Raw genomic sequence first — 21,417 nt, forward strand, 5'->3', positions numbered from 1 at the left:
TCACAAAACCTTCTAAATTGCAAGTCTAATCCAATAATCTGAGTGTTAAAGGTAAATTTATGGTAACTGTATGGTCACCAGTGGCACCAGACTCAAACTGACCTTAATGCGTGTTGGCCCTGCTAGCACCCAAGAAGTGTTATTTATTATCGGCAGGCACAGCTGGGACTCCCTGGCTGCAGAAGGCAGCCTATGCGTGTTGTCTCTATTAGGATTCCATATCAGATTCTGTACTTTCTCTCTTAATTTAAGTCCTTGAAAGCAGAGCCTGAGAAAAGAGCTTGGGTACAGACAGTTTATTTGAAAACTGACCTCAGGGATGATTTTATGAGGGATGGTGATTAGGGAAAAAAACTCTAAAAAAAAGCTCTTTAGGGGAAATAATAGTAAAAGTAGGAGTAATAAACAATGGGGCTTAACTATATAGAGCTCAACTTCTAAGAAGCATACAGGCTGCCTCCCAGAAATGTCTGGTGCATTTATTCATCAATCCCCATTGCCCATTGGTTAAAGGTTGCCTCTGGGACATTAACTTGCCCATGCTTCCAGCACTGTGGGAAGAATGCTGAAAGATAGGCAGGGGATCCCTGAAGTAAATTGTCTGTAGTGCCAGGGAAGTCAGAACTGTTACCATGGCTAAACCTGAGGTCCAAGATGAGCTGAAATTGTGTGACAGGGCTGTGCAATATTCAGTTCAGAAGTTCAAGTTCTTGCTTAGTCCTGGCTTCATTTACTGGAACAAGGCCCTGGGTGCTAAAATCTCCTATAGAACATTTCTGAATTTTACAATTTTTCATACTACTTTTCCTCCTTATCATATGAAATATTTGTACAAAGGTCAGGATTATAGTCCATGGTTATAACTTCCTCTTTTCTTCCTTGTCCTGTTTGGATTGCTGCTCAAGCCTCTTTATAAAAACACAATGGAAAAATGCAAAACTAATAACAATGATTTATCTGTTTGAACTCCCAAGCCATGTTTTGGGAGTATTATGGTCAAATTTGACATTGACCCCTATTTTTTAATTTTGAAATATAAAAAGTGAGCGGTTTTTATTGACTAAACAAATTCACCTCATTCTTAGACTGCTGAGTCTCACAAGTACAAAATATTTCTTGAGGTGAAAAAATGAAATCAAAACAAAGGCAATATCTGTAACATATTTCACAGTAATTTAGCAATATGTAAATTACCTTGTCGGGAGTTGTCAGGAAAATGTATAGACTGTGATACTCAGACTACCAAGTGGATCAAGCAAGGAAAACTGGGCTTAAAAAGCTATATAAATTGGTGGAAATGACAATATGCATTCTAATGCTAACTGGCACACTGTAGGAAGCAGCTGGAAGCAAATAGTCCCCAAGGTACACTTGTTAACATTGCACTTGTTTATAAAGCTTGTGAAATCAAACATTCAGAATGCATCTACTCTCCTTCTGATGACAGGTAAACAGGGACAAACATCAATGGGAGAAGGAAACCAAACTTTTGTGCTTGAATTTACCTTGCTGGGACTTTCACAGGATCCAAAGATCCAAATCTTGCTGTTCTGTGTTTTCCTGATCATTTACCTTCTCTCTGTTTTTGGAAACCTGCTCATAATAATCCTTATCCAAACTGACCCTCGACTTCACACTCCCATGTACTTTTTCCTCAAAAAGTTGTCCTTTGTTGATCTTTGTTTCTCTACAAGCATCGTTCCCCAGATGTTGGCCCACTTCCTTGTAAAAAAGAAAACCATTTCCTTTGCTGGGTGCTCACTACAGATAGTTGTCTTCCTCCTAGCAGGGTGTACAGAGTGTGCTCTTCTGGCAATGATGTCCTATGACCGTTATGTGGCAGTCTGCAGGCCCCTACACTATTCTACTCTCATGACCCAGAGGGTTTGTGTCCAGTTGGCCATAGTGTCCTGGATCAGTGGGGCATTTGTGTGTGCCGTGGACAGTACATTTACACTCTGTCTCCCCTACCAGGGACAGAACATAATTAATCACTATTTTTGTGAACCTCCTGCACTCCTGAAGCTGGCTTCTGCAGACACCTACAATGCTGAAATGGCCCTCTTTTCAATGGGTGTGATTGTTCTCCTAGCTCCTGTCTCTCTCATCCTGGTCTCTTATTGGCGTATTATCTCCACTGTGATTCGGATGCAGTCAGGCGAGGGGAGGCTCAAGGTGTTCTCTACCTGTAGCTCCCATCTCACTGTTGTGGTTCTCTACTATGGCTCTGGAATATTTGCCTACATGAGACCCAATTACAAGACAATGAATGAAAGAGATAAGGTCATTTCTCTGTTCTATTCAGTTATGACTTCAATGTTGAACCCCATAATTTACAGCCTGAGGAACAAGGATGTGAAGGGAGCTCTGAGTAGACTGGCTGGAAGATAGTCAACATTCAGAGGCAATGATTTTTGACATTTTTAAAAAGTACTTTGAACACTGTGATAGACAACAATAGCTCTACTAGCTTCATTCTTTTCTTTCCTTGCCTTGTTTACCTCAGATGATTTTCTTCTCTACAAATATTCACTGAATGCCTACCCTATGAAAACACTGTGCCCAGAACCTCAAAATATGAGTAACTTAATGCCTTTCTTAAAAAAACTTGAAATTCACAAGATAACACAAATATAACTCTTTTAAGAGGTAACTCTTTCAAAAGTTAAATAAAGAAGGTATATTTTACAAACTTTTGCACAGCAGAGGAAACCATGAACAACATGAAAACCTATGGACTGGGAAAAATATTTGCAAATGATGGAACCAAGAGCTTAATTTCCAAAACACACAAACAGCTCAACCAACTCAATAACAACAACAACAACAACAACAAAAATCAAAAGATCAGCAGAAGACCTAAACAGACATTCCCCCAAAGAAGACAGTCACTCTCACTGTGTGTGTGTGTTCAGTCATGTCCAACTGAGCACAGGCCTATGGACTGTAGCCCACCAGGCATGGAATTTTCCAAGCGAGAATACTGGAGCAGGTTGCCATTTCCTACTCCAGGGGATCTTCTTGACCCGGGGATTGAACCTGTGTCTCTTGTATTTCCTGCACTGGCAGGTGGATTCTTTACCACTAGTGCCACCAGTCAGTTGGCCAATTGGCACCTGAAAAGATACCCAACATTGCTAGTTATTTGAGAAATGCAAATCAAAACTATGAGAAGTCATTTCACACTGGTCAAGATGGCCATTATTAAAAAGTCTACAAATAACAAATCCTGGAGGTGGTGTGGAGAAAAAGGAATCCTCCTACACTGTTGATGGGAATGTAAATTGGTGCAGCCACTGTGGAAAACTGTGCATAGTCATGCCTTCCTTTTAGGAGAAAGACAATGATTAAATGGAAAACTAAACTTGACAATTTGCATGAGCTTTAAGTAGGTGAAAGTCACTCAATCATGTCCAATTCTTTGCAACCCCATGGACTATACAGTCCAAGGAATTCTCCAGGCCAGAATACTGGGGTGGGTAGCTGTTGCCTTCTCCAGGGGATCTTCCCAACCCAGGGGTAAAACCTGGGCCTCCTGCATTGTGGGCGGATTCTTTACCAGCTGAGCCACAAGAAAAGCTGCATGAACACAGGATCACAATTAAAAAAAAAAAATTTTTTTTTTAATTTCAAGGTCTAAAGAAATCTTATTGATTATATTATCTAACTAATGTTTTAATCTCTGTAATTTTCTTAATTAACTCACACTGAGCTTTTTTATTAAAATGTCTGGGAGGTCTACATTCATTATATTCTAGCCACAACGACTTTCCTTTTCTTCCTCAAAAATGAAAAGTGCGTTCAACCTCTAATCATTAGCACTGGATATTCCTTGCATCTGAAATGTTCTGCTAATCAGCCTTGGTGCACTTAAGTTGTACCCAACATTGACAGTTCATTCTCAACAGAACCGTCAGCTCTCTAGGGGCCTTCACGAAACACACAGTCTAAGACAACATGCTTTCGTTACTCTCTATCTCCATTATTGCTTAATTTGTGTTTATGGGACTTCTAGCTCTGAAATTATATTTATTCATTTGGAAACATCCTGATTAAAACCAACTTGAAAGATGGAATGACAAAATTAATAAAAATCCAAGATCTGTAAAGGGAATCTGGCCATAGTGATGTGTCATAAATATAAGAAGGAAAAGATTTAAGAAATGAGAGGTACTCAGCAGTGACAAATGCAAAAGGATAGTCAAAAAGAATTAGAACTGAAAGGCTGCTCGTCAAAGCAGAAAAGATATTGGATAGGTGCCTGCAGGCAGTGGTTTTGTTATTCATTTTTTAATCATTTGTTGTTGGCAATAAGAATCCTCACTTATAAAATCAATATGGGATTAAATTATATGATATTTCAATTCCTAGTTCTAATATAATATGACTAAGTCCCAAATAATTAATAATAGTATAATTCAGAAAATTAAGTAAGTATTAATATGAATAATTATTCAATACATTATCCTTCTCTCTGATTCCCTTAGTGTAGTAACTGGTTATTCCAGATCCTATATCCATCATTTCTTTTGCTCTATTTTATACAGTTTTACTGAATCCACAAGTATTCCTCTAAAAATATTTTATCTGAATTTTAACCTTATAAAAGTTATTCCTATTCCTTATAAAAGTGTTCCGTACTTTTTTATTTTTAAAAAATCCCTATTTGGATCGCAAAAACACGGACAGACATACAAACAGACTTGTGGACACAATGGGGGAAGGAAAGGGTGGGACTAATTAAGAAAGTAGTATTGACACATATATACTATCATGTGGGAAATAGATAACTAGTGGGAAGCCACTGTATAACACAGGGAGCCCAGCCTGGTGCTCAGTGATGACCTAGAGGGGTGGAATGAGAGCAGGGAGGGAGGCTCATATATGTATAATTATGACTAATTCCCGTTGTTGCACAGCAGAAACCAACACAACATTGTAAAACAATTATCCGCCAATTAAAAAAAATTTATCTGAGTTTTTAACCTTATAAATGAAGTACCATGATACATAATCTTTAGGGTTCTTTTTTTCACTTAATATTAAGTTGCTGAATTATTTGTTTTGTTGTATGTTCTTCTGGTTCCTTTGATTGCTGCATGATATTCTTTTGTGTGAATATTTATCTATTCCACTGTTGATGGACATAAAGCTTGTTTCCAGTTTGTTTTTTTTTTTAATTGTGAATAGTGTGCTTTTACATTTCATATGTGTAAAACTTTCTTTTGGGTATGTTCTTTTTATGAGAAAAATAAAAAATCTTGTATTTTATTTCTTTCATTTTACTTCTGCAATAATTTTCTTGAGCATATTCTTTTTATAATCAGAACATAAAAAATGTATTTTTCATTTGCTTAAAATTGAAAGAAAAAAGTTATAACTTCAGCAGAAGTTTCCAAATTTTCTGGAAAAATAAGTGATTAAAGAGAGACTAAAGAATGAGGAGGACCTGGCAAAAGATTGGGTGAGGGAATGGCCTGAACTGAAGCAGTGATGGATAGAGGCAGGTGCTGTATCATTCATTATCTTAGAAGCGGCTGAGTCCACTTGAACTGAGTGCAGAAACATGCACACATGTGTGCTCATGAATTAATGAAAGAAAAAGGGAGAAACAAAAAACATAAAAGTATAGAAAGGTCCAATGAATCATTGCTTTGATGCTAATTAAAGCTCAAGGAAGGAAGGCCTGATATGAACAGAAGCACTGCAAAATTCATTTCTCTCTGGCTGATAATGGCCCAGGCTAGAGGCACAAATTGGGAGACGGGGAGTGGCAGCATTTACAGAATCCACAAGATACACTTTGTAATTTGGAAAGAAAGCTAACCAGGGGCCCTTGCTTCTTAGGTCATTCACTGATACTGTTTATTTAGTAGGATTTTGGAAATGGCCTTGGTAAGTCCATGTGAGGGCAGCATAGCCCTCAGGCCTCAGAGCTCATTTAGTGGGTAAACTTTGCTGGAGTTGGAGGCCAGGAGACATGCCTGAGAGATTCATTAAAATTTTGTTTCCTGGAGCAGCATTTTCAGGGGAGGTCATGTTAGCTGAAGGGATGAGACCAGGATGCCTCCCCCAGGACAGGGCCCCAGCTCACTGTCACCCCAGGGACAGTGAGGCTGGTGTAGAATCTCCATTGGGCAGTTCCTTTTATACCTTTTTAGTCCAATCCCTTCTCATCTTTTTTCGTGGCTCCTAGTAAGATAGGAATACCTGAAAGTCTGAGTACCTGGACTCAAGAATTCAGTTAGAATGATGCCAAGGCTCTGAAGGCTTTCTCACAGGGAGAATTTCACTTGTGCATAGAGATTTAGCTCCTTGCTTCCCCAGGATCCTGCCTAGGTTCTCATCTGCTCATTGGCATCCATTTCCACCTCCAGAGAGGACTGGCAATGTGACTGGAGGTGTCTTTGACCTCTGATTTCAGTCACAGCTGTACACATGCCTACATCCTCCCCTGCCAGAAGAACTATCACCTCTTTCTTCATCTTTATGAACATCTTCATCCCTCAAATGAATCACAGGGCAGAAGATGTACTCAGGCAGCTGAACCCCTCCCCATCTGAGGTAAGGGCTCTTTCTTTGTTTCAAGAAAATTAAGTGGAATCTGGAAGTCTTGAGATATATGGTCAAGACCTCACTGCTCCGCCTCTTAGATTCTCAGTCCCTCAGCCATTATAACTCATCCATTCTATTCTATACTTTAGGTACCCTTACATATACCCACAATTGATCTGTTCCACTGGCAAGACCTGGGTTCCTATACTTCCTGATGCTGGCATCCTGGTAAAAGTCTCAGTATTATCTCTAGACCTAGATTATCCTGGCCTCAGATGGTCTGATGTGTACCCATAAAAGACTGGGATCTCAAAAGAGGATAATCTAAAATCAGTTGAAGTGCCTGTTCCATATATGCCTGCTTGATATTAAAGTCCAATGCTACAGAAAAAGCTAATTGAAGTCAGTGAATATTTTAAAGTATGCTAACAGTGATACAGAGTAATAACATAAAGATGTGATTCCAAATTTTTGACTCCATCTTCTTCATTGGCTTTGTCTGACCATTTCCTATAAAGTACAACAATGCCCCTCTGTTAGTCTCGGTTTCTATTATCTTCCCTTGGTCTAAGGTATTCACCCATCATCAGCAGTTTTCCAGAAAGGGGGCTCATCCTGTGTAGGCATTTATGTTTTCTGGCATTTATCTTCAGATGACCTTAGTGGAGACAAACTAGAGGATGGAAGGAGGGAGAGTAGGGCTCTGAATCAAAGGGAGGAAGGCAGATAGAAAAGATCTTGAGTCCTAAGTATCACCACTTAAGTCCTGCTTTTTCTTTTAAGTCCTGTCCAAATTCCTGGAGCATAAATCTGGATAAATATAACCAGTTAATTATTTTCTTCCCTTTATTAATGTATCCATTCATCTTTTTAATTCAAGGAAAGTATTTCAAGTCATATATATACTAGGAACAGTACTAAGAATTGTCTTTGAATTTGTGTTTTTGTCACTGCCAATGGGCAAAGAAGTTCTTCCAGTCACTATTTCTCAGTTTCAATGTATATACATGGTTTTGTGAGACCAGAGAAAGATCTCAGACCCCAAAGAATGATGAAACAGTTTTACAAGAAGATGATTTTCTAGTTGACTTCTTGCCTAGACTTCACTGTGGCGTAAGTGCAAGGAGGATACTTGGACTTGTACTGCTTCAATGTTCTGACCTTTATAGTGCTGTCTCCTCTCTCTGTTATTGCACTCTGACCCCTTTTTCCTTAGCCCCTTATATTCATCTGCAGCCTGTAGCTTGCATAAGTGACATATACGTGATTATATAAAGTTTCCTTCCCTGATACTTCACTTAGATAGACTCGTAGTATGTTATACTTTCCTTCGTATTTCATTGCCAGTAGATGTGTGTAGGTGTTTATGTAATGGGCATTTCACATCCGTGCAATTTCCCTAGCATCAAATATAGTGCCTGGTATATTGTAAGAGCTTAGTGAATATTTATGGAGTGAATGAAAGGAACTAGATCAGTTGGAAAAGCCTTCCGAGTTTAGGATTTTATCATCCAACTACTGAAAGGTCCCAACCCTAAGTTGACAATGTTGGTGACATAAACTGAAGACAGAGGGGTAAGCGCAGATGATGCAAAGGAAAGATGAAACATTTGGTGGATTATTCTCTTCTTTTCCAGAGTGCCTCCTGAGTCCTCCATCCAACTATGAAAGGTCTGCATCCATGTAGAGGAAATGAAGTAGCACAGTTCCACACACCACTTGTTCTCCTGCTCAAACTTCCACATAGATTCAGGGCTCAGCAGAAACAGCATCTTTCCTCATACAGCTAATACTATGAGATAGAGGATCTCTGTTTTTTTATTCAAGATCTTAATTTGACTTTCAAGTGATGGGATGGCTTTGGGCCTTTTCTATAAATCCCCCTCTTTTATAACTCACCCCTTCTATCATGTACCCTAAACACAAATACCTTGCCATATCTTTTCAAGTCTCATGCACCACCTTCGTTTCTATCCTCATTCCTCTTGAGCAAACATCTTATCATTACCTGAAAATAGGCAAACATCTTTTGTACTGTTCCTGAATATGTACCTCCAAAATCTATACTATCCCAGTGATTCAGTCATGCACACAATTCCTCTTCCCTTCCGTAAAGTAGCAGTATGCTCATCAAGGATGTGAGGACAGTTCAAGAACACAAGAGACCAAGTGGTCCAAGAGCCAAGAGGTTCCCTGTTGAGAAAACTGTTCAGAACAATGAGACCGGAAAATAAAGCCAGATGTCATGTCTAGGGGAGCAGAAAAAAACAGAATTGGAATCCCAAGGAAATTTAAAGCAGAAAAGCAACTGAATTAAAAGCCAATGTGCAGGTAGTTTTTTTTGTTGGGAAGATAGCTATGATTTTATCTATTTACAAAGATATTTGCTTGTGTTCATTCTCTTGGTTATCTTATTTAAAGATGACAGGCTATAACCAACATGCTTGTTTCTAATTTATATGATACTTTATAATAATTTAATGAAAATATTCATAAATTCAGAAGACAGAAGGCAAACCTAGCTACCAAGAGGAAAAGATATCATCTCATGGAATTCTTATTGGTAATTCCATAGTGAGGTGAGACAATGCAAAACTAGGGTAATCTCCCTTAGAAAGGCTTTCATCAAGACCATCTGGTTCTACATAACTAAAGAAACAACACAGAATGGAGCACTGGAACTTCACCCTGGGAAGTGGCTTCATATTGATGGGGATTCTGAATGACAGTTTGTCTCCTGAGCTGCTCTGTGCTGCAATCACAGTCCTGTACATGCTGGCCCTCGCCACCAATTGCCTTCTGCTCCTGGCCATCACAATGGATGCCCGGCTCCATGTGCCCATGTACCTCCTGCTCGGGCAGCTCTCTCTCATGGACCTCCTCTTCACGTCTGTTGTCACTCCCAAGGCCCTCATGGATTTTCTGCTCAGTGAAAACACCATCTCCTTTGTGGGCTGTGCCCTTCAGATGTTTCTGGCACTGACCCTGGGTGGTGCAGAGGACCTCCTACTGGCCTTCATGGCCTATGACAGGTATGTGGCCATTTGTCATCCTCTGAACTACATGGTCCTCATGAGGCCGAGGGTCTGCTGGCTCATGGTGGCCACATCGTGGGTCCTGGCTTCCCTGAGTGCTCTAGGACATACCTTGTACACCATGCACTTCCCTTTCTGTATGTCCCAGGAGATCAGCCACCTGCTCTGTGAGATCCCACCTCTATTGAAGTTGGTCTGTGCAGATACTTCCAGATATGAACTCATGGTATATGTGACAGGTGTGACTTTCGTCTTGCTCCCCCTTTCTGCTATTGTTTCCTCCTATACACTAATCCTACTTACTGTGCTCCACATGCCCTCAAAGGAAGGGAGGTGGAAAGCACTGGTCACCTGTTCTTCCCACTTGACTGTGGTCGGGATGTTCTATGGAGCTGCCACATTCATGTATGTTCTGCCCAGTTCCCTCCACAGCCCCAAGCAAGACAACATCATCTCTGTCTTCTACACGATGATCACCCCAGCCCTGAACCCCCTCATCTACAGCCTGAGGAATAAAGAGGTTATGGGAGCTTTGAGGAGGGTCCTGGGAAAATACATACTATAGACACACCTCCTGATACAGTTACTAAGTAGATTTGGTAGTTGTTGTTCAGTCACTCACTGATGTCTGACTTTTTGTGACCCCATGGACTGCAGCACTCCAGGCTTCCCTGTCCTTCACCATTTCTCCTGGAGCTTGCTCAAACTCGTCGTTTGAGTAGGTGATGCCATCCAACCATCTTGTCCTCTGTCATCCCCTTCTCCTCCTGCCTTCAATCTTTCCCAGCATCAGGGTCTTTTCTAATGAGTTGGCTCTTCACATCAGGTGGCCAAAGAACTGGAGGTTCAACTTCAGGATAAGTTCTTCCAATGAATATTCAGGACTTATTTCCTTTAGGATGGACTGGTTGGATCTCCTTGCAATCCAAGGGACTCTTAGGAGTCTTCTCCAACACCACAGTTCAAAAGCCTCAATTCTTCAGTGCTCAGCCTTCTTAATGGTTCAACTCTCACATCCATACATGACTACTGGAAGATCCATAAATTGACTAGACAGACCTTTGTGGGCAAAGTAATGTCTCTCCTTTTTAAATGTTGTCTAGGTTTGTCTAAGCTTTTTTTCCAAAGAGCAAGCATCTTTTAATTTCATGGCTGCAGATGTGATAGACTAAGTTTCAATTTCAGTATCATACAGCAGTGATAATGATATAGCTAATAACAGGCTGAGCAAACTCCAACAGCTTCTTAAAGTCAGAGGAGGACTGCTTTCATTTGAACTGGATTCTTGGTTGTAGAAAGAAATATCTTCAGAAGATATCTTGGGCTTCTTGTCTTGTTAGGTAGATGGTTGTTCAAGCAATTAGTTGGAATGAATAATCGATTTGTGACTATATTTGTACAAATACTTATGTTGAAAGTGTTAAAGCGAAATTGTTAGTCACTCTGTCATGTACAACTCTTTGCAATTGCATGGACTGTAGCCCACAAGGCTCCTCTATCAGTGGGATTCATCAGGCAAGAATACTGGAGTGGGTTGCCATTGCCTTCTCCTGGGGAACTTCCTGACCCAGGGATCGAACCTGAGTCTCCCACATTGCAGGAGGATTCTATACCATCAGAGCCACCAGGGAAGCCCTTATGTTGAGATTAAAAAAAAAAAAAGCTAAATGGGACATTTTTATACTGCCTGAAATTAAAATTATAGAAATGAATAAAATAGAATGTGGAAATTCTCAGATTTCAAGTGAGGACTGGAGATACAATAGCACTGAGAGTCATGTGATGTGTATTTGCCTGATTTAAAAAAATATATATACTTTACATACATACAGACCTGTTTTGAAACATCAAAATAATTGCATGGTAAGTATAAGTATATGTCTATGTCCACAGGAAAGGAAGACTACCAAACATAATTCACTTTCTATTAGCTTAGAACGAAATTTAGTCGCTCAGTTGTGTCTGTCTCTTTGTGATCCCATGGACTGTAGCCCTCCAGGTTTCTCTGTCCATGGAATTCTCCAAGCAAGAATACTGGAGTGGGTTGCCATTCCCTTCTTCAGCAGATCTTCCCGACCCAGGGATTGAACCCAGGTCTCCCATGTTGGCAGGCAAATTCTTTACCATCTCAGCCATCTGGGAAGCATATCTATTAGTTTGCTGCTGCTGCTGCATCGCTTCAGTCGTGTCCGACTCTGTGCGACCCCATAGACGGCAGCCAACCAGGCTTCCCCTACCCGGGATTCTCCAGGCAAGAACACTGGAGTGGGTTGCCATTTCCTTCTCCAATGTGGGAAAGTGAAAAGTGAAAGTGAATTCGCTCAGTCGTGTCCGACTCTAGCGACCCCATGAACTGCAGCCTACCAGGCTCCTTCGTCCATGGGATTTTCTAGGCAAAAGTACTGGAATGGGGTGCCATTGCGGATATGCTTTATTTTATCATTCAATGTATCAGTTTGGGAAAATTTAAAACAAAAACTGGAAACTAAAATCTGTTCAGTTGAGAAGCTCCAAAAACACTTTGGGTCACATAGTTGAGATGAACACCCAAGGCCAGGGGTGGCGGCTGGGAGGAGCAACCCCACCTCCAAGGAGTGGTGGCTGCCCGGGCACAGGAGGGCCTAGAGGAGCTATCCCACGTTGAAGGTCAGGAAGGGCGGCGGTGAGGAGATACCCCTCGTCCAAGGTAAGGATCAGCTGCTGCGCTTTGCTGGAGCAGCCGTGAAGAGATACCCCATGCCCAAGGTAAAAAAAAAACCCAAGTAAGATGGTAGATGTTGCAAGAGGGCATCAGAGGGGAGACACACTGAACCATACTCACAGAAAACTAGTCAATCTAATCACACTAGGACCACAGCCTTGTCTAACTCAATGAAATTAAGCCATGCCCGTGGGGCAACCCAAGACAGGCAGGTCATAGTGGAGAGGTCTGACAGAATGTGGCCCACTGGAGAAGGGAATGGCCAAACACTTCAGTATTCTTGCCTTGAGAACCCCATGAACAGTATGAAAAGGCAAAAGGATAGGATATGGAAAGAGGAACTCCCCAGGTCAGTAGGTACCCAATATGCTACTGGAGATCAGTGGAGAAATAACTCCAGAAAGAATGAAGGGATGGAGCCAAAGCAAAAACAATGCCCAGCTGTGGATGTGACTGGTGATAGCAGCAAGGTCCGATGCTGTAAAGAGCAATATCGCATAGGAACCTGGAATGTCAGGTCCATGAATCAAGGCAAATTGGAAGTGGTCAAACAAGAGATGACAAGAGTGAATGTCGACATTCTAGGAATCAGCAAACTGAAATGGACCGGGATGGGTGAATTTAACTCAGATGACCATTATATCTACAACTGCTGGCAGGAATCCCTTAGAAGAAATTGAGTAGCCAACATGGTCAACAAAAGAGTCCTAAATGCAGTACTTGGATGCAAACGCAAAAACAACAGAATGATCTCTGTTCATTTCCAAGGCCAACCATTCAATATCACAGTAATCCAAGTCTATGCCCCAACCAGTAACGCTGAAGAAGCTGAAGTTGAATGGTTCTATGAAGACCTACAAGACCTTTTAGAACTAACACCCAAAAAAGATGTCCTTTTCATTATAGGGGACTGGAATACAAAAGTAGGAAGTCAAGAAACACCTGGAGTAACAGGCAAATTTGGCTTTGGAATACGGAATGAAGCAGGGCAAAGACTAATACAGTTTTGCCAAGAAAATGCACTGGTCATAACAAACACCCTCTTCCAACAACACAAGAGAAAGCTCTACACACGGACACCACCAGATGGTCAACACCGAAATCAGATTGATTATATTCTTTCCAGCCAAAGATGGAGAAGCCCTGTACAGTCAACAAAAACAAGACAAGGAGCTAACTGTGGCTCAGATCATGAACTCCTTATTGCCAAATTCAGACTGAAATTGAAGAAAGTAGGGGAAACCACTAGACCATTCAGGTATGACCTAAATCAAATCCCTTATTATTATACAGTAGAAGTGAAAAATAGATTTCAGGGCCTAGATCTAATAGATAGAGTGCCTGATGAACTATGGACTGAGGTTCGTGACATTGTACAGGAGACAGGGATCAAGACCATCCCCATGGAAAAGAAATGCAAAAAAGCAAAATGGCTGTCTGGGGAGGCCTTACAAATAGCTATGAAAAGAAGAGAAGTGAAAAGCAAAGGAGAAAAGGAAAGATATAAGCATCTGAATGCAGAGTTCCAAAGAATAGCAAGAAGAGATAAGAAAGCCTTCCTCAGCGATCAATGCAAAGAAATAGAGGAAAACAACAGAATGGGAAAGACTAGAGATCTCTTCAAGAACATTAGAGATACCAAAGGAACATTTCATGCAAAGATGGGCTCGATAAAGGACAGAAATAGTATGGACCTAACAGAAACAGAAGATATTAAGAAGAGGTGGCAAGAATACACAGAAGAACTGTACAAAAAAGATCTTCATGACCCAGATAATCACGATGGTGTGATCACTGACCTAGAGCCAGACATCCTAGAATGTGAAGTCAAGTGGGACTTAGAAAGCATCACTATGAACAAAGTGTAGTTGAAAGAATTCCAGTTGAGCTATTTCAAATCCTGAAAGATGATGCTGTGAAAGTGCTGCACTCAATATGCCAGCAAATTTGGAAAACTCAGCAGTGGCCACAGGACTGGAAAAGGTCAGTTTTCATTCCAATCCCAAAGAAAGGCAATGCCAAAGAATGCTCAAACTACCGCACAATTGCACTCATCTCACATGCTAGTAAAGTAATGCTCAAAATTCTCCAAGCCAGTCTTCAGCAATACATGAACTGTGAACTTCCTGATGTTCAAGCTGGTTTTAGAAAAGGCAGAGGAACCAGAGATCAAATTACCAACATCTGCTGGATCATGGAAAAAACAAGAGAGTTCCAGAAAAACATCTATTTCTGCTTTATTGACTATGCCAAAGCCTTTGACTGTGTGGATCACAATAAACTGTGGAAAATTCTGAAAGAGATGGGCATACCAGACCACCTGACCTGCCTCTTGAGAAATCTGTATGCAGGTCAGGAAGCAACAGTTAGAATTGGACATGGAACAACAGACTGGTTCCAAATAGGAAAAGGAGTACAGCAAGGCTGTACATTGTCACCCTGCTTATTTAACTTCTATGCAGAGTACATCATGAGAAACGCTGGACTGGAAGAAACACAAGCTGGAATCAAGATTGCTGGGAGAAATATCAATAACCTCAGATATGCAGTTGACACCACCCTTATGGCAGAAAGTGAAAAGGAACTCAAAAGCCTCTTGATGAGAGTGAAAGAGGAGAGTGAAAAAGTTGGCTTAAAGCTCAACATTCATAAAACGAAGGTCATGGCATCCTGTCCCATCACTTCATGGGAAATAGATGGGGAAACAGTGGAAACAGTGTCAGACTTTATTTCTTTGGACTCCAAAATCACTGCAGATGGTGAATGCAGCCATGACATTAAAAGACGCTTCCTCCTTGGAAGGAAAGTTATGACCAACCTAGATAGCACATTCAAAAGCAGAGACATTACTTTGCCAACAAAGATCCATCTAGTCAAGGCTATGGTTTTTCCTGTGGTCATGTATGGATGTGAGAGTTGAACTGTGAAGAAGGTTGAGCACTGAAGAATTGATAATTTTGAACTGTGGTGTTGGAGAAGACTCTTGAGAGTCCCTTGGACTGCAAGGAGATCCAGCCAGTCCATTCTGAAGGAGATCAGCCCTGGGATTTCTTTGGAAGGAATGATGCTAAAGCTGAAACTCCAGTACTTTGGCCAACTCATGTGAAGTGATGATTTGTTGGAAAAGACTCTGATGCTGGGAGGGACTGGGGGCAGGAGGAGAAAGGGACGACAGAGGATGAAATGGCTGGATGGCATCACTGACTCGATGGACGTGAGTCTGGGTGAACTCCGGGAGCTGGTGATGGACAGGGAGGCCTGGCATGCTGTGATTCATGGGGTCGCAAACAGTCGGACATGACTGAGCGACTGAACTGAACTGAACTTTGTTAAAACTCAGAAAAACTTTCTTTCTTTATAAAACTATCTTAGATTGCTTAATCTATTAAGATAAATGATCATATAAATATAATAATCTATGGAACTAATCCACATTCATCATAAAACAGAAAACTTGAAACTTCGTAAAGAAGCCAAAATCACTTATTAAGTTTTCTCTTTTTTGTTTTTTCATATATGTATTTTACTGAATAGTTATGTACATTTTGGTTAAAGTTCTGTTATTTCTTTGTTGTTGTTTAAAATTTGGTGAACTTCCTTCTGTGAAGAAGGAACATTATAGTGCAGGGGTAAAGAGAGACAGTAGCAGGGAGGGAGAGAGTATTGATTCCTTTTATGATCTGTGCATCTTTGAACAGTAAATTAAACCGTTTGTTTCTCAGTTTGGTCTTCTGAAAAGCAGTGATTTTAATAGAACTCATGATGATTTCATGATGTTTTAGGGAGTCTTGAATAAGATGATAAGGCACTTCGACCAGAGCCTGGCAAAGTCCTTAAACCATGCTGCTGCTGCTGCTGCTAAGTCACTTCAGCCCGACTCTGTGCCACCCCATAGATGGCAGCCCACCAGGCTCCGCCATCCCTGGGATTCTCCAGGCAAGAACACTGGTGTGGGTTGCCATTTCCTTCTCCAATGCATGAAAGTGAAAAGTGAAAGTGAAGTAGCTCAGTTGTATCCAAAAAGTGAAAGTGAAGTCGCTCAGTTGTGTCCGACTCTTCGCATCCCCATGGACTGCAGCCTACCAGGCTCCTCTGTCCATGGGATTTTCCAGGCAAGAGTACTGGAGTGGGGTGCCATTGCCTTCTCCGACCAAATTTTCCTACATAAGGGTATATTTTACATTAGGTCAAATTGTAGAAGTGGAAGTAGTGGGGTGTAAGCAAAGAAACTACTTTTAAATTCTTGTTATAAAGAGCCAGATTACTAACAAGTAGTTTAGAAACCCTTTCCATTCTGTCATAATGTTGAGCTGGAAGTGCCTGTTTATTGTACACTTTATGGAGCTGTCTTATCATTTGAACTTGCTTTGCTTATTTATTAAACATACCAATGAAAATTTAACAGTTGTTTTCATTTATATTACTTATTTTGCTTCATCTAATGAGGGTTTTTTTTTTTTTTTTTTTTTGTAGCTGTTTGTAGTTCCTTACATTTCCCATTCTTTGTTCAGAAAATATTTTCAAATTTCTTTTAGACTTGCTTAATAATTTCATAAGTGACATTTGACTTTTTAATCTGCAGTTTAGGTATATGATGAATGGTGAGCTTTAAGTTAATTGTGTTTCTAAATAGCTGATTTTCTTATTAGTATTCTTAATCACCTTTCCATAGTATGTGTTTATTATTACTATTACTGTATTTATAATTGCTTGACTATATGCTGTCTTGTAAGTCTAGCAGTAGAGAATGTTTATGCTCCTGTTCTTTAGTTCCATTGGTCAATAAAAAGTCTCTGTTTCCATTTTTCCTCACCAAAATTTTCTGAGGTTTTATCATCGGTTTATTCTTCCTGATGAATTCTTGAATCATCTGCTAACTGTCCAAAAAACCCACTGCTATATTGTTGCAATTGTATTTAACTCATACATTGATTTGGAAATGCTATCTTTTTGCAGTATTCATCCTTAACTCCCAGGAATGTAGTATCCCCTTGCCTCACCCAATATAATTTGTTTGTTATTCCCTAAAAATACTATTGCACACCTTGACTCTTTGCTTATGACTTGCATCCTACATTGCAGGGAAAAGGGGAGTAGTTATACAGAACTTCGTCATCTTCCACTACCAGCTTGACTAGCATAGCTGCACATAGCTGCACACTGATCTTTGGAAGAGCCCATCATATTCTCCAGGACAATCCATGTTGCTACAAATGACAGAATTTCACTCTTTTTAAATGGCTGAGTTATTTTTCATTGTTAAAATTTACCAAACACTACACTAAGTTCTCTTGAACCAAGTTCTCTTACTACTCAAAGAAATAGGTATTAGAATTATCTGCTTCTGCTCTGCAACATCTCTTTACAGAAATATTTGCTACAGTTTACACACTTGCTCCAGTAACCGCCATCTTAAAGAATTCTTCTTTGAAGTCATATTCTCCTCTCCAGTTCCTACTCCATTTCTCAGAGCAAATCATCTTACCATAAACTGTGTTTTTAGGGCCTAACTGTATGCATAGCTTCAGGCCCTTTCCTACGATTCAGGACACGTGCCGCTCTAATCAGGTCCTCTTCCACGCCACACCTGGAGCACTGCAGTTGTGCTTGTCAGTAAAGACAGGTTTGTGATTCATCATCCAACAAAGAAAATATAGTTTGTATATTTTATAAAATGGTAAATGTGAACTTTAATTACCCATGATAACCAATGACCATAAAAAGGTTTTAGAGATTAAAAAATAAATTGCATTGAAGATACAACAAATATTTATAATCTACATGTCTCAGAAAATTTTTGAACAATTTGTAGGAACTTCCAACACTGCTAACTATACTGAATTCCATTAATGTTTTTAGTCTTATACTCAGTGTGTGTGTTCCTACTTGATTTTCTCTCTGGAATTTCACTCCTTACAGGCATAAGAAATTCTGCTTATTTCCCAAAACTCCTTTTTTACTTTCTAAAATGCTTATTGGAAAGATATGAGGTTTAAGGGTTGAGGAAATAATTCCCTCATTTTGAATAACAACTTAAAGAGCCTATATTTTTCAATTTAATAGAATGCAAAATGAAAATAAAATTGCAAATGAAAATGGTTCAGTCACTATGGAAGATAATTCCTTAAAAATATACTTACCGGGGGGAGGAGCTAAGATGGCAGAGGAGTAGGACAGGGAGAACACTTTCTCCCCCGCAAATTCATCAAAAGAACATTTAAACGCAGAGTAAATTCCACAAAACAACTTCTGAATGCCAGCAGAGGACATCAGGCACCCAGAAAAGCAACCCAAGTCTTCGAAAGGAGGTAGGAAAAAATATAAAAGACAAAAAAAAAAAAGAGACAAAAGACGGAGGGATGGAGTTCCATCCTGGGAAGGGAGTCTTAAAAAGAGAGACGTTTCCAAACACCAGGAAACCTTCTCACTGCTGAATCTGTGCCAAGCCTTGGAAGCACAGAGGGCAACATAACAGGGAGGAAAAATAAATAAACAATTAAAACTCGCAGATTGCGAGCCCTACGGTAACTCCCCCAGCGAAGAAGCAGCGCAGACGCCTGCACCCGCCACTAGCAAGCAGGGGCTGGGCAGGGAGGGGCGGCGCGGGCTGCATCGCTTAGAGTAAGCATCTGGCCTGAATACCCTGAGTGCTATCTGAGCGAAATAATTTGGGCTAGCAAACCAGACTGTGGTATATCTACCACTCGAAAAGCCAGCCCTAACCTAAGACACCACCAGGCCAGGAATGGAACAAAAGACTGAACAGAGATAGCCAGTTGCAGACCATCCCCCTCTGGTGACAGATAGCCAGAGCCGGAAGGGGGCAATTGCAGCCCCAGAGAGACATTATCTATAAAACTATAAGCAGGCTTCTTTGCTAACTAAAACTTCTTGGGAGTCTGGACGGTCAACATCCGCCTGAGAAGGTGCGCTGGTTGTACACCTAGATAACTGAGTGGCGGGGAGGCGATAAGTTGCAGCAATCGCGCTTGCCAAGGACCTCATCACCTGAGCTGCTCGGACCTGGGAGGGCACAAAACACAGGCCCAACCGAATCTGCGCCTCTGAGGACTACCCGAGTGCCTGAACCTGAGTGGCTTGGACCTGGGAGGTGCAGGCAGCCCAGGGCCGGCCATGGATGGTTCCCAGCAGAGCAACCTAGAGCCTGAGCAGTGTGGGCAGGGAGGCTACATGCACGGTGAGTGGGGGCAGACCCAGTGTAGCTGAGGCACTGCGAGCACACGCCAGTGTTATTTGTTTGCAGCGTCCCTCCCTCCCCACAGGGCAACTGAACAAGTGAGCCTAAAAAAAAAAAAAAAAAGTGTCCACCACCGTCCCCTTTGTGTCAGGGCGGAAACCAGACACTGAAGAGACCGGCAAACAGAAGAAGCTATAACAGAGGGAACTGCCTTGGAAGCTATAGGCAATAGATTAAAACCCTGTGGTTAGTACCGACTTCATAGGAAGGGGCCTATAGATCTTGAGAAATATAAGTCGGACCAAGGAACTAGCTGAAAATGAACTGAACCCACAATACCCACAACAAAACCAGAGAAAGTCCTAGATATAGTTTTACTATGTTTACGATCATTCTTTCTTTCTTTCTTTTAATTTAAAAAAAATTTTAAGTCTTCTATTATTCCTTTAATTTTCACTTTTATAACCTACTATTACTTTGCAAAAAAATAAAAAGACCCTATTTTTTTAAAGCAAACTTCATATATATATTTTTTATAATTTTTGTGACCTTGTTTTTTTTTTTTTTTTCCTGCTTTTCTTTAACATTGTATTTTTGAAATTCCAGTCTCTAGATTTTTAATTTCAGCTTTTTGGTAATTGTTATCAATTTTATACCTATATTTTTTTTTTTAATAATTTTTGTGACTTTTCTTTTTCACTCTCTTTCTTTCTCTTCTTCTTTTATATAACATGTATATCTGAAATTCCAAACCCTACTCTAGATTTTTAATTTATGCTTTTGGTATTTGTTATCAATTTTGTACCTATATTTTCTTTATAATTTTTGCAACTTTTTTTTCTCTCTCTCTCTGTTTCTTTTCATTCTTCTTTTCCTTAACATTGTATTTTTGAAAATCCAAACTCTACTCTAGATTTTTAATTTTTGCTTTTATGTATTTGTTACCAATTTTGTACTTTTAAGAACCCAATCTTCAGTACCCATTTTTCACTAGGGAGCGAGATTACTGGCTTGACTGCTCTCTCTCCCTTTGGACTCTCCTTTTTCTCCACCAGATCACCTGTGTCTCCTCCCTAACCCCTCTCTACTCTATCCAACTCTGTGAATTTCTGTGTGTTCCAGACGGTGGAGAATACTTAGGGAACTGACTACTGGCTGGATCTGTCTCCCTCCTTTTCATTCCCCGCTTTTATCCTCCTGGCCACCTCTGTCTCCTTCCTCCTTCTTCTCTTCTCTGTATAACTCCATGAACATCTCTGAGCAGTCCAGTTGTGGAGTGCACATAAGGAAGTGACTACTGGCTAGCCTACTCTCTCCTCTATTGATTCCACCTCATCTCATTCGGGTCACCTCTAAGTCCCTCCTCCCTCTTCTCTTCTCCATGTAAAGCTGTGAACCTCTCTGGGTGACCCTCATGGTGGAGAAACTTTTCATCTTTCATATAGATGTTTTATCAATGGTGTTGTATAGAAGGAGAAGTTTTGAAATTACTGTAAATATAAGACTGATAACTGGAAGCAGGAGGCTTAAGTCCAAACCCTGACTCCAGGGAACTCCTGACTCCAGGGAACATTAATTGACAGGAGCTCATCAAATGCCTCCATACCTACATTGAAACCAAGCACCACACAAGGGCCAACAAGTTCCAGGGCAAGACATCCCAAACAAATTCTCCAGCAACACAGGAACACAGCCCTGAGCTCCAAGATACAGGCTGCCCAAAGTCACCCCAAAACCATAAACATCTCATAACTCATTACTGGACACTTCATTGCACTCCAGACAGAAGAAATACAGCTCCACCCACTAGAACACCGACACAAGCTTCCCTAACCAAGAAACCTTGACAAGCCACCTGTACAAACCCACACACAGCGAGGAAACGCCACAATAAAGAGAACTCCACAAACTGCCAGAATACAGAAAGG

General features: G+C 40.6%; 2 protein-coding genes across 2 annotated transcripts; both read left to right on the top strand.

The window, feature by feature from the left end:
- Nucleotides 1-1,449: 1,449 nt before the first annotated feature.
- On the top strand, nucleotides 1,450-2,391 carry LOC113904837 (olfactory receptor 2D3-like). Its single transcript, XM_027561925.1, has one exon. The coding sequence runs from the start codon at nucleotides 1,468-1,470 to the stop codon at nucleotides 2,389-2,391; it is 924 nt and encodes a 307-aa protein (XP_027417726.1). The 5' UTR covers nucleotides 1,450-1,467.
- A 6,831-nt stretch (nucleotides 2,392-9,222) lies between these two features.
- On the top strand, nucleotides 9,223-10,155 carry LOC113904839 (olfactory receptor 2AG2-like). Its single transcript, XM_027561926.1, has one exon. The coding sequence runs from the start codon at nucleotides 9,223-9,225 to the stop codon at nucleotides 10,153-10,155; it is 933 nt and encodes a 310-aa protein (XP_027417727.1).
- Nucleotides 10,156-21,417: the final 11,262 nt, after the last annotated feature.

Source organism: Bos indicus x Bos taurus, chromosome 15 (genome assembly GCF_003369695.1).
Source record: "Bos indicus x Bos taurus breed Angus x Brahman F1 hybrid chromosome 15, Bos_hybrid_MaternalHap_v2.0, whole genome shotgun sequence".
NCBI lineage: Eukaryota > Metazoa > Chordata > Mammalia > Artiodactyla > Bovidae > Bos > Bos indicus x Bos taurus.